The sequence below is a fragment of the Sarcophilus harrisii genome, chromosome 6 (assembly GCF_902635505.1).
Source record: "Sarcophilus harrisii chromosome 6, mSarHar1.11, whole genome shotgun sequence".
Classification (NCBI taxonomy): domain Eukaryota; kingdom Metazoa; phylum Chordata; class Mammalia; order Dasyuromorphia; family Dasyuridae; genus Sarcophilus; species Sarcophilus harrisii.
The window spans coordinates 186,886,301-186,900,847 of record NC_045431.1 but is presented as its reverse complement, the minus strand read 5'-3'; the positions used below and the strand labels follow the sequence as shown (position 1 = coordinate 186,900,847).

General features: G+C 38.5%; 1 protein-coding gene across 3 annotated transcripts in view; it reads left to right on the top strand.

Moving 5' to 3' along the window:
• CFAP99 (cilia and flagella associated protein 99) overlaps positions 1-14,547 on the top strand; it is a 177,524-nt gene that overhangs the window by 135,555 nt on the left and 27,422 nt on the right. For all 3 annotated transcript variants that reach the window (XM_031942842.1, XM_031942841.1, XM_031942844.1), the window contains exons 11-13: positions 281-485; positions 6,013-6,154; positions 7,412-7,563. In XM_031942842.1, the coding sequence (XP_031798702.1) occupies positions 281-485; positions 6,013-6,154; positions 7,412-7,563 (499 nt within the window). The remainder of the gene's footprint in view (positions 1-280; positions 486-6,012; positions 6,155-7,411; positions 7,564-14,547) is intronic.

The window sequence follows — 14,547 nt, the reverse complement described above, 5'->3', positions numbered from 1 at the left end:
GGTAGTAAGTTCTCCATCACTGAAAGTTAGAGAGGTTCTCAGCGTTCTCAGTAAATGCTTGTTAATTAAATAGCCAACTCCAGCCCCTGAAACAGTCTGTCCTAGGTACTGTACCCCCTAATAGTAAGAGATTCCCAAAATGTCTTCCTCAAACAACTCTGGGAACTTGATTGTGCCTCTGTTTTACAGATTGGAAAACTGAAGCTCAGACAAATGAACTGACTAATAAGTAGTTTCTTATTATTTTTTGTTGTTATTATTCCTCCCCTTCTGTCCCCAGGATTGACGACCTCCTTCAAGGATACAAAAGCTTCTCCGATTTCTTAGAACGACAAAAGAAATTACAGGAGAAAGAATTAGAGGAGGAACTGGCTAGGACAGAGTACCTGAGGCTGATGGGGAAGTTGAGCCGGGAAGAAGCGATTATACAGCGTCAGAACCTAATTAAGGAGAACAAGAAGAAAGCCATTCAGAAAAAAGAAATGGTGATGTACCTGGTTTCTCCTAACAGTTAAGGGTTGGCTAATGACTTTTCCCCCCTGATTTACAGACAGTGAAACTAAGAAGTTGGTGGTGACTTTTACTAAATGGAAAAACAACCTGATTTGTTTATTTCTATCTTGGCTCATGGGAAGCCAAAACAATCTCATGGCATTTCAGGGAGTTAGATGATGCAGTGGTAGATTGCTGGGCCTGGGGTCAGGAAGAACTGACTCCAAATCTGGCCCCAGAAACTCACTAGCTTTTTGATCCTGGGCAAAACATTTAACCTCTCTATTTGTCTCAGTTTCCTCATCTGTAAAATAGGAATAATAATAGCAGCTACCTTTCAGAGTGTGAGGATCAAAGAAGATAAGATTTGTTTTGTTTTGTTTAAATAAGCTTTTTATTTTCAAAATATATGCAGAGATAGTTTTCAACATTCACTCTTGTGAAACCTTGTGTTCCAAAATTTTTTCTCCCTCCCTTCCCCTCACCCCCTCTCTTCCCCTCATCCCCGTCCTTAGATAGCAAATAATCTTATATGTGTTAAGCACATGCAATTCTTTTATACATATTTCCACAATTATCATGCTGCACAAGAAAAATCAGATCAAAAAGGGGAAAAATGAGAAAGAAAACAAAAAGCAGGCAAACAACAAAATGCCATGTTGTGATCCATACTCAGTCCCCACAGTTCTCTCTCTGGGTGCAGATGGCTCTCTCCATCACAAGACCATTGGAACTGGCCTGAATTACCTCATTGTTGAAAAGAGCCATGTCCATCAGAAATGATCATCACATAATCTTGTTGCTGTGCACAATGTTCTGGACATTTTGCTCAAGCTAATGAACAACAATAAGAATAGGAAATTATGCAAATATGTAATTATGTTAATCAATAAATAAAATTACATAAAGCCAGGCACTGTGTTAAGTGCTTTTACAAATATTTTTGGACATGGCTCTTTTTGTTTCTGGTCCGTAGCTAGGCCACATCTGAACTATAATGTTCGATTTTGGGTACTATGTTTTGGGAAGGGCAGAGAGAAGATGGAATAGGTGTCCAGGCAGGCAGCCAGCATGGAGCAGGTATGCAAAAATCATAAGTGACCCATACAAAGATCAACTGAAGAAATTAGTCCCATTTAACTCAAAGAGAAGCTTTAGAGACAGGTGGAAGCTGGGATCAAAAATGAAGAATCTGATGGACTTCTCATGGAAGAGGAATCAGTTTTGCTTTGCAAGATCTCAGAGCACAGATTTCTGAGAAATGGAGTATAGTTGAAGAGAAACAGATTTCCCTTCATCCAAGAAGAACTGCCTATCAATCAAAGCCATCCAGCAATGCTTGCTAAATAGGTAGTAAGTTCTCCATCATTGAAAGTTAGAGAGGTTGTCAAGGCAGATTCCTATACTTGACTGCTCTAACTTTAAGATTCAGTGATTCTATTCAACTTACACATAAGATCTCAGTGAGTGTTAATGGATCTCTCTTTTAAATAAATAAGAGAGTAAAAATCATTTTTGAAATATGTAAAAATTACTGAATAAGTAGCTAACAAAATTGTGAAAAGTTCTGATTTAGTGACTGTTTTATTCATTCATTTAACAGACGTATCAAATATTAGCATGCAATGGAATGTGGGAGTAAATTAGGTTTTGGAACATCCAAATTGGTTGATTTGCTTTTTTTATGATCTTCATCCAGGAATTTTGATTATTTCTTCTCCCCCCAATCAATCAATCAATCATCCAATCAATCAGTCCACAAATATTTCTTAATCACTTCCAGAGAATGTTGTATTTTTTTCCAGAGAGAGACAGGCAGACAGAAAGAGAAAAGGAGAGATAGACAGACAGGCAGTGAGGAAAGAAATGGGAGAGAGGAAGGGAGAAAGATAGAGACTTTGTTTAGTTGACTGTTAATGAGTAAGGAGGCTGGGAGGAAGCCATTATATAAAAGGATCCTAGCTGTTTTCTTCTAGTATTTCCAAATATGTTTAAAAGGTTTGAAAATAAAGGGCAAAATTCTTTTTAAGAACCCAGTTTTAAGGACCAGTTATCTAGGTGGGGAAGGGGATAGAGCACTGACCCTGGAGGCAGGACCCTGGAGGGATCCTGGAGGAGGATCCAATCTGAACTCTCACACTTACTATCTGTGTGTCTCTGGACCAGTCACTTAACTCTAGTTGCTTCACCAAAAAAAGAAGAATCCAGTTTTATTTTAAAGGTTCAGAAGATAAAGAAAGCAAATATTCTTTTTAAGAACACAGACATATGAGGGAAGGGGAAGGAGAAGAGAGCAGGTAGGAGGGAGAGAGAAGAACCTTGCAGAAATAATATGCAAAAAGCAAAAGAAAAACAAACAAACAAAAACCCCTCTCTGACACCAATGATACCTATAGGCTTTCATCCATGATCATGGGCCTGTTATGTATAAAGTACTGTGCTAGGTGCTAAGGACCCAGAAACAACTAATGAAGACTGTCTTCTATAAAACCATCTGTACCAGTAGTTGGAGTGCTGCCCTCAGCGACCTTATCTTCTACTGAGGGATGCAGCTCAATACACAAATAGAGTGTATTCAGATCCTTTGAGAAAGAAAAGAATAGGAACAATGACTGGGATGGATGGGGGAGAGGAGGAAGCTGAGGGGTCAGGAATGGGGCCTGATGGAAGCAAGGGCTTGACAACACTCATAAAATGAAGATGGGAAGCCTTCCAGGTGTTAACAGAGAGATCCCTGAATATTGCTTCTTTCTTTTTGTCCGAGGTATACTGCTTTGTCTTTATAGATCTGATTTTTGTTTTTGTTTGTTTTTGGTTTTGTTTTTTGCTTCACCAGTAGGTGTTGCCAACCAACAAGAGATGTAATTCCACTGCAAACTGCATAATCCAATACTCTAGTAAACTAATTCATTCCCTTTACTGCTTGTTTGTTAGTCTACATGTTGAGAACTTGGGTTTTTTTCCTTAATCTTCTTCCCTTCTGACTTCTTGTTGCCCATCCCTTTTGGGTTTGGGGGACTCTGTTCTCCCTAGCTTCTGCTCTAACCTGCACAACCTCTCCATTTTTTTTACTAATTTATCCAGCCTGAATCTCCCTCCAGTCCTAAGTCGGATACCCAAACTGAGTGCCTTGTAGGCATCTCAAACTCATTACATGTAAAAACAAATTTCCCCAAACCTACCCCTCTTCCATATTTCTGTAAAAGATAATACTATCCTTCTACTAACCCAGAGTCACAACATTTGGGGTCATCCTACAATCCTCATTCTCCTTTGCCCCATATATCCAAAGAGTTGTCAAGTCTTGTGGCTTTTATCTCCATGACATCCCTTGGATCTTTCCCCTTTTCGCAATTCGTCCCATAACCACTCTGGTTAATGCATTCATTGCACCATTATAATAACTCAAAATCACAGTCCCTACTTCTGGTTTCTCTTGCCTCCAATCCATCCTTCACAATGCTGCCGAAATGATAGTCCTAAAGCACTTTCAGACCATGTCATTCCCTGAGTTTTTAAACTCTGCTTTAAATTTTTAAAACATTTTTATTATAACTTTTATTTTCTGAAACATTTCATAATGTTCTTTTGTAGAATAAATTTTTATTTTCAAAATACATGCAGATAGTTTTCAACATTCACCCTTGTAAAAATCTTGTGTTCCAAATTTTTCTCCCTCCCTTCTTCCCACCCCCCTCTCCTTTTAAACAGCAAGTATGCCAATATATATTAAATATGTGCATTTCTTTTATACATATTTCCACAATCATGATGCAGCACAAAAAAAAATCAGATCAAAAAGGAAAAAACTGAGAAAGAAAAAAAAGCAAGCAAACGACAACAAAAAGGTGAAAATACCATGTTATGATCCACATTCAATCCCCACAGCCCTCTCTCTGGATGTAGATGACTTTCTCCATCACAAGTCTATTGCTTCCTATGATTTATAAGTTCAAATACACACTCCTCTGTTATACCATTTATATTCCTTTAGAATTAGATCTAACCTACCTTTTCAGCCTTACTATACATTTCTCTATATATACTAAAAGGGAAGGAGATGTCAAACTCAAATAGAAACAGATGACATATTGACTTGAAAAAACAGAAAATAACATCATTTTGTACTGTATTTTAAATTTTATTTTGTTAATCATGTCCCTATAACATTTTGACTTGTTTTGCAAACCTTGGCTGGAAGTTTGGCATTAATTGGCTTTCCCTCTTCACTTTCTCTCCCAGCTCCAGGGCTTTACAACAAGCTGCCTCTCCATGACTGTACTAGACTCCTTCCCCACTTCTGTCTCTCTTTTTTTAAATAATTTAATATTTTCCTCCAAGTATATGTAAAAACAATTTTTAATTTTTTTTTTTAGTTTTCAGCATTTGCTTTTATAAGCTTTTGAGTTCAATGTTTTTCCTTCCTCTCTTCCCACCTCAAGATGGCAAACAATCTGATATAGGATCAAAACACATTATCGTATTAAACATATTTCGCATTAGTTATGTTGTGAAAGAAGAATAAGAACAAAATGGAAAAACCATGAGGAAAGAAAAAAATGGAAGCAGTATGCTTCGATCTGTATTCAGAATCTATAATTCTTTCTCTGGATATGGATAGTATTTTTTCATCATGATCTTTTGGAATTGTCTTGGATCACTGTATTTCTGAGAAGAGAAAAGTCAATCATAATTGATCATCACACGATGTTGCTGTTCTGTTGTATAATGTTGCACTGTGTACAGCAGTCTCCTAGTTCTGCTCAGCATCTTCCCTCAGCATCAATTCATGTAAGCCCTTACAGGTTTTTCTGAAATTCTCCTGTTCACCAATTTTTAGAGCACAATAGTATTCTAAGTAAAAACAATTTTTAAAATTTATTTTTTAAAACTTTGAATTCCAAATCTTACTTTATCACTTAAAACTTCTATTTTCTTTCAGAGTTCACCTCACTCATATAAAGCCTTTTGTGATCCTTTCCTCTTCCACCTTTCTTCACCTCCCTAACCCCCTGGACCACACCCCCAAAATTACCATGTTTTCACTTTGTATATATCTTTTCCAAATTTATATATATATATATATATATATATATATATATATATATATATATATATATAAACATCATGTCTCCCCTGTTAGAATCAAGAGCTCCTCCAAGAAAAGGACCGTCCCATTTTTGTCTTTATATCTACATTATCTAGCAGAGTACTTGACACAGAGTAGCTTTTCATAAATGTTGATTGATTGATTGGGAGAGTTAAAAATACCCTAGCTTTGGAATCAAAGGACTTGGGTCTGGATCCTGGTTTTGCTCTATTCCCACTTTGAGCTGGGGGAAGTAATTTAACCCCTCCATGACTCAGTTTGACTCTCTGTAAAAGGGGAGGCTCCAACTGGATAATTTCTGTGTTCTCTTTTAGCTCTAACTGCCGATTTCACAAGTCATGTTGGTTGATTTTTTTTCTCATTTTTCTTCTCTCTCTCTTTTTCTCTCTTTTTCACATGGTGAGAAACAGATAGCAAAGCTGAAGAGTGAGTACACAAAAAAGTGCCTTAAAGAAAAAAAGAAAAGGAAAAAAATTATTGAGCAAGTTACAGAAGGCCACAAAAATGTGAAGAATGTCCAAGAGCAGATGCTAAAAACCAAGCACCATTTAGGTACTAGGGGCCCAGACTGGGGGTGGGCAGGGCGCAGAAATCTTCAATATGGTGGCTGTAGGAGAAAAAAGTGATTGGGGGGTGCAGGGGTGAGGGGGCACCGTATCAGGGTGGGAAGAGGTATAGCCAGAAAAATAATAAACTCCCCTTCTGGTTTAAATAATCTTGGTTAGAGGAAAGAGTATTGGATTTGAAATTAGGGACCTGAGTCCAAATTACAGCTGTGTAGTTTTGAGTAGGAACCCTCATCTCCATTTTATCTACCTGTAAGCCTCAGTTTATCTACCTGTAAAGTGGGGAAATTGGCATAGATGATCTCTAATATCCCTCCTAGATGTAAATGTATCATCCACTGAGTGAAGTTTCAGGATGAGACAGCAGCTGAGACATGGTTTTGAAGTCAGGAGTAGCCAGGAACCCATAAAGTGCAGAAATGAAGAGTCTGCCATGGGCCTTGTCTGTTTCACTATTTGATATATCCCTGTCAGTGACTGGTTTCAACACTTAATTTGCTGAATGACCCTGATCAAACCATGGGAAAAAGGTGGGGGCGGGGGAGGAAAGGAGAGAAGGGAGATAAGGAAGAAAGAAGAAGAGAAAAAGGATGGAAAGGAAAGAAAGGAAAGGAACAAAAGAAGGAAGGAAAGAAGGAAGGGAAGGAGGGAGGGAGGGAAGGAGAGAGGGAAGGAGAGAGGGAGAAAGGGAAGGAGGTAGGGAAGGAGAGAGGGAAGGAGGGAGGGAGAAAGGGAGGGAGACAGGGAAAAAGGGAAGGAGGGAGGGAGGAAAAAAGAAAAGATTCTAATGAGAGAAGATAATGCACAAAAAAGAACTAAAAAGCAGAGTGGAAGGATGGGAAAGAAATTAAGGGACACAATGCAGAAGCATTGTTTTGAAGTCCAGAAAATCAGAAGTAGCGCCAGGACTAGCAAGCTCCCTCCACCTTCATCCCATTAAATGGAGACTCCTAGAGGAATTCACCAATAGGAGAAGGCAACTGACCTGACAAAAGTATATTCCGGAGCAAGAAGGTCCTAGCCATTAAGGAAAATTTCAAGATAAGATAGCAACTAAGGCATGGCTTTAAAGTCTGGAGTCAGGAGCAGAATGGGTGGGGGGAGTGATCCTTGTACTAATACATTACATTTTACTTGGGGGGCTCAGGAGATGAGTATATGAAATTCTGCACCTCCTGCCAGCATATATATATGCCTTACACAACATTCTGCACCATGGAAAATCAGTTATTTTCCCCCTAAGCCCAGGAAGTGCTTCAGGAGATCAAGCAACTACATGAGCAGAAACTGGAGATTGACAATGAAGATGCCAAGAGAAAATGTGAACGGATTCACGAACTCCGATCAATTGAATCTCTTCCTGTGATAAAGGAGCCATTTTTTGACTTTACTAGGGTAAGTCTGTCCAGAGTGGCTCATATTCATACAGTGATATTTCTATTAATTGTAAAAATTAATTATATTTAATTCAACTAAATATTAAGTCCTTCCACTGTGCAAGATAGAATAAGAAAATAAAAATACTAAAGTCCCCTTCCCCAAAGAATTTATATGGAAGGGAATGGAAACATGGCTATCCAGTATCTATATGTACATATACATGCATATATGTATAAATTGAACATTGTAAGGTGAAAAGAAAGATCCAGACAAAGTGCTCCAGCCGAATTTGAATGAAGAGGGACCACTCAATGGTCTTTAGCTGCAGGGAATCCAAGGAGGTTTTAAGAAGGAAGTGATGTCTGCAGAAGAAAGGCCTTAAAGGAAGGAAAATCTTTCAGCAAATGGAGATGAGGAAGAAATGTATTCCATGTGTGGTATGGCCATGTGTGGAGGCAAGAAAGGACAGAAAAATTTCAGGAATAGCTAACTGTCCAGAATGTAAAACACATTGAGGGCTTATTAAGCAAAAGTAATCTAGATTGAAAATTCAAATTAATGTGGTAGCACAAAACATTGTTTCTAATTTCTGGGTTCCGTGGCCAGAGACCTTTTCTCTGCTACTAGTTACCTCTTAGCTCTCTCAAATAAGAACCATGCACAACAGGCAAAGCAACTGTAGCTATTTCCATAGGCTAAGACACCAAGAATTCTAATGAGGTAACAACTCCATGAACCCATATCAGAAAAGGCTATTTTCTAATTTCATCACTCAGTATTCCCGCCCTACTGGCTCCCATAAGCAAGTAGGGTCTGACTCAAATGCTTGTGTACCATTCAGCAATTCCCTTACTGCTGCTGCATTCTCTACAAGCTAATCCCACTCTTCCTCCTGCCCTTACCCCACCATTTGGTGCAACAAGCAACAGTTCTCAATTCTTCCCCCCAAAATGTGCAGAAATTGGAGTGGGGGAGTATAGGAAAGGGAGAGGCTTGTCTTGCCTTGGGTGATAGAGTGGCAACACACTGTGGTCGGCCAGAGAACTAAGAAACAGAGGGAAGTGGGATTAACTGGCAATGTCTATGGGGGAACAGGAAAGGGGACGTTCCAGCAGGCCTGAAGGAAAGGGAACTGGCATCCAGAATCAAAAGAGGGAAACTGACGAGAATAAAAATAGAAGTTCTGGATAATTTGAAAGAAGAGAAGTAAAAAAAAAATTATATTCCACAAGCAAATCATATTGAATTCAAGGATAGTATAGAAACAACTTAAGAATTATAACTCTCTTTAGAAAAACAATGCAAGTCAAAAAAAAATTTGAATACTGTAATGTAAGAAATAATATAGGAAAACTGTCCAGAACTTCTGAACACAAAGCAAACAAAAATATCTATAGCTCACTCAGGGTGAGGAAGGGTTGCAAAGAAACCCTATACTGCAAACTTCAGTACACATAGTGGTTAAATTTAACAGTGCCAATGTTGAATAATAAACTCTGCAAGTGACCAGGAGAAAGACCTTCATTACAGAGTATCCTAAAAGCATTAGTGCTTAAGCTATTTTTTAAAATTTTAACTTAATCTACTTTTAAAAAATTAATATTGCACCAAGACTTTTGGAAAACCCTATATAAGGAAAAGGACTTTTGAAGTGCAAGACTATTCTGTCTTTACACAGTAGAGAATGAAATAATGTATTCTAAAGAGCAAAAAGGAGCTCAAGCTGCCCTTCACCTTTCCAATCTTGTTCATACTTAATTCTGTTCAAGCAATCCAAGAACACCTGGCTTTGATGTTTCTCACATACAATGTCCTATCTGCCCAATCCAGTCTTTTTCACTGACTGTACCCCATGTCTGGAATGCCCTTCTTCCTTGTCTCCATCCCCAGGCTTCCTTCAGTTCTCAGCCAACTGCTTTTAGGAGTCTTTCTTCCTCCCTATACTCCATTCCCCAAACTAGTGTCTTTCCTTTGAGATTATTCCCAATTTATCCTATATATAGCTTGTATGTACATAATTGTTTTAAGCTTTAGCTTAAATACTTTGGCCACATAATGAGAAGATAAGACTCATTGAAAAAGACCTGAATGTTGAGAAAGATTGAAGGCAAAAGGAGAAGGTGGCAGAGGGTGAGATGGATATATAGTATTATGGAAACAACAATTGAACAACATGTACTTGAACAAGCTTTGAGAGATGATGGAGGCTAGAAGGGCCTGGTCTGCTATGGTCCATGGGATCATGAAGAATTGGAACCTACTGAATAAGTGAACAACATAGTTGTTTGCTTGCAGTCTCCCATTTTAGAATGTAAGTTCCTCAAGGACATAGACTATTTTTTCCTTTCTTCATATTCCCAGCGCTTAGCAAAGTACCTGGCGTACAGTAGGGACTTAATAAATGCTGTTGACTGACTGATTTTGGCTGTTCTAGTGTAGCTCTGGAGCAGAGATACTCACAATTGCCATCAAGTCAGACTGAAGAGGTTTGGGGTTGTGTCCCCAAATGATGAGGTTTGGCGCAGGGCAGGGAGTTGTGGGAACCCCTTTGGTCGGTGCAGAGGTCCTTCATAAAGGAATTTACGAATCTGCAAAGCTAGACTGGCAAAAAGAAGTTTGTTATTGGCATTGGGAAGTCAGCCTTTGCTAGAAAGACTGAATTCCTTGATAGCAAGATCCCAACAGAGGGATATAAAGTTTTTAGCAGAAAAATCCTATCCTAGCAGAGAAAGTGAATAAGATCCTGTTAAGGAAATAGGAGAAAGAGATAAAAAGGAAGTAACACTGAAGGAGAATCTCATTTCAGCGGGCAGAGGGTTGCAGGTGAGCAAGCTACTTTAGGCCTTCTGCCAGGAGTGAGCCCCAAGTTGCCTCTTTTTATAATTAAAACCTTGGCTGGAAGCTGGGGGCAGCTCTTGATGAGGGCTGGGAGCAGTTTGAGCTGGAATCAGAATAGAAAATCTTGGAATTGAATGCGTGTCTCTGGGTTAATTTCCAACTTTATATTGTTGGAATCTCCATCTCTGGCTAAGTAGGAGTGGTCCTGTACTCAACTAGCCCCACCTAGATAACAGAATGAAACCACTTTATGTTGATTCCCTAGTGTGGGTCTCTCAGGTAGAGCTTAGTATTCCCCCCCAAAGTCAGAGAGAAAGAGAAAGAGTTTCAGGCCTCCCCTTGTCAACACCAGTAGACATATGCTGATAATCTCTTTTTATTTTTCAAGAGGGGTAAATCCACTTTCCCCATAATTTAACAAGAAGCAAGAGTTTTTGGTTTTGGTTTTGTTTTTTAGGAGGAAATTTTGCTTTAAAAATAACTAAGAGAAATTAAAAGAAATCACCAAAAATAGAAAATTAAATCTTCCAGTTTCTGGTTCAAAACTTAATTCATTTCAGCATACACTAAATGCTTGATATATAGACATGTAAAGTGAGATAGCCCATGACTTCACAAGGACTAAAAAATTTGGTGGTCTGGTCACCAAATGGTTTGATGTAGTTCCTGGGTAACCTTAGACCTAATTCCCTTCCTTTGTTTCAACTCTATCCTGTTTTTCTTTCTTTGGTTTATCTGGGCCATATCACCATGCAATTTTGAACCTGGTTCAATTGTTCAAATCCTGATTTAGTTTCCCCAATGTCTACATAGTCTCCATGGTAGATATTGTCCAGATCTTGAAACTTTCTGTACCATGTCAGCTCTCTAGGAAAGACTCTTAGAATGGAGGTGATGAGTTGGTGGCTGTCCGTTCTTGAAGAGGACCAAAATGACATCACTATGTTGAGTTGAGTTACAGTGTGTCCCACTGTGGCTGATCAGACCAATATGAACTTGGATTGCTCTGCCACAGGTAGGACACAAATAGTCTCTTTGAACATTTGGGGCGGACTCTCTAATTTTGTGCATCTCACATTTCTTCTGAGCTAATTTAATTGTGTTTTGCTCATAGAGCACAGCACTTCCTCTGGTGAAGCTGCTGAGCCCGTTACAGGACTGCTTTCTACCTTTGTAGAAATCCTCCTCACCTGCAGTTCCAAAAAGAAGCTGTCTGAGTGTCATGTTTAAGGAGTGCAAAAAGGGGATACCTCAGAGGTGCTTTCTTATAAAAGCTTAGTTTGCCTAGTCAGCAGCCAAGCTCATCTGCTTCCCTTCAGAATCTGATGGTCTCAGACTATATGTCAAGAGATTCAAAATGTTAAGGGTCATTTGAGCACTTGAGGTTGGGAGCCCAGAGTTGCCCAGCATTCCCAAAGTCTATTTGAGTATCAGGAAGCATTCTCATGGATGGTGTTTCAGAGTTTGGAAAAAGGGCAATGGACTACCATTTATACTGACTGAATACGTTTGCATGAAAAGAGGGTTAATTGTGAAAGCCCAAAGTGAGTCAGAAGAGAATATATTTGGAAAGCTACAAGGAGAACTATATTGTCTGTAATTCCCCAAGATGGGAGTGGAGAGAAGAAATATCTAAAGAACTAGAAAATGTCCTAAGAGCTAATCAGGTGCTGGAAGAAGACAGCAATTGCAGTGAGAACTTATTGGAGTAAGAATAGAAAGTGAAAAGTGTGTGTGGAAAGGAGATATTTTGAGAATGAATTTGTAGCACTCTTCTCCACTCTGCTTCTTGGATTTCCTCATATTGAGGGTATTTTCTTCATATACAATAGAATTGTTATATCCCCCACTTGTACTTTAACTCTCCCATTTCTTTTGATTGTGTTATCATCTAGCTATGTATCTCATAGGAGGTCAACTCATCCTCCTTCCATTAAACTCACCTTGCTAGCTTGCCTTGTGATCCAACCATCATTGTTATTGCAAGTTCCTTTCTTGAATTTCCTCTGCTATGATTTCTAGATCTCCCTACTGCTATCTTCCTTCATTTGAGTTACTTAAAAAAAAATATTCAGGGAGTTATTTGTTTGTTTGTTTGTTTGTTTATTGCCCCAGTTCCATTTAAAACAACTTTTAAATTTTTAAAAAAACTTTTGAGTTCCAGATTCTCTCCCTTATTCTCCCAACTCCCAACTCCCAACATTCTATTAAGAAACTACATGTGAAGTTATGCAAAACATTTTCATAAAAGTCATGTTGTGAAAGAAAACATAGATCTTCCACCCTAAAACATTTCTCAAGAAAAATAAAGTTAAAAAGAGAAAGAGTATACTTCAATCTGTATTCAGACACAATCAGTTCCTTCTCTGGGTATAGATAGGATTTTTTCATCATAAATTCTTCAGAGGTTCATTGTACTGCCAAGAATAGCAAAGTAATTTACAGCTGATTATCCCAGAACATTGCTGTTACTTTGTATATACTACATTTCACTTTGCTTGAGTTCATGGAAGATTTCTCAGGTTTTTTCTGAGAGCATCCTGCTCATCATTTCCCATAGAACAAAAGCATTCCATCATGACCTGGCCATCCTCAGCAATGAGATCAACCAAATCATTTCCAATGGAGCAGTAATGAACTGAACCAGCTACGCCCAGAGAAAGAACTCTGGGAGATGACTAAAAACCATTACATTGAATTCCCAATCCCTATATTTATACCCACCTGCATTTTTTATTTCCTTCACAAGCTAATTGTACAATATTTCAGAGTCTGACTCTTTTTGTACAGCAAAATAATGTTTTGGTCATGTATACTTATTGTGTATCTAATTTATATTTTAATGTATTTAACATCTACTGGTCATCCTGCCATCTGGGGGAGGGAGTGGGGGGGTAAGAGGTAAAAAATTGGAACAAGAGGTTTGGCAAGTGTTAATGCTGTAAAGTTACCCATGCATATAACCTGTAAATAAAAGGCTATTTAAAAAAAATAATACAATACAATACAAAAAAAAAAAAGCATTCCATCATAATCACATACCACAAATTATTCAGCCATTCAGGGCACCCCTTCAATTTCCAGTTTTTGTCCTGAGAAAAGAACTGCTATAATATTTTTATACACATAGGTCTTTTTTCTTTTGAAGTTGCTCTTTAGGATATGTTGGTGCATCTCGTAGACAGTTTTTTCCCTTCTCTTTCAGTCAGTGCACATTGATGTGAGTATGGAACTTAAGAACCTTAACTGCATTTGGGACTTGGGGTCAGAGCAGACCTGAAGTTAAATGTGATTCCTTAGAGCTGATTTGTAATCTTTTGAGGGATGTTCCTATCCCACACTATACATCTCATATAGCAACACAGTGATTTTGTGTCAAAAGCTATAAATTCAGATTCTATTCCACACAATCTATCTACATTGGGGGCTGCTGAGCTCTTCCTGGTTTTTGTTTCAGATGAAGATGGGTTGGGAGATGGGAACAGGACCAAACTTGATATGGTAAAACAAATATTACAAATAATACCCTGGAGGAGGCTTCTTCTCTACTTTATCATGTTGGTAGGAGGTGGGGATAGCAGCCTGTGTGAAACTGTTTGCTTTACTGATAAAGAATTGGTTCCAGATAACTCTGGGCCAGTTACACTGGCTGCTTCACTAAATAACAAGAATCAACTGGTCCCCCAACCCTGTTCCTGGGCAAATGTAGCATCTCCCCTACCACCATTTTCTCACTGTCTCTCACTCCCTAGACACAACTAGAATATACTGTTTTCTAGTCATTACTCCCAAACTAATTTTACTTATACCAATTCACATCTTCATCACCTTTTATTTGACTATCTCAATTTATCATCCCTAATAATCTTCCTATATCAGGCTCTTTCCTTCTCCAAACTATTCTCCACATAGCTGCCAAAGTTCTATGAATGTTGATCAGCTGGCCTCCAAAATAAAGGAGATATTGCTTGTCACAGAGACAGTTCAAGGATCCAAAACATTTGCAAGTGTATTGTTGAGTTCCAGTCCATGTATGAGGCTGAAAGGTCCATCCAAGAGCTGACCAGATGCAAGATTAAACACTCATAATATCATCCTCGTCGACCAGCTGGTATTGTTTGAGCCAAAGAAGCCCTGAAAACAAAAGTTATTGACCCTTAG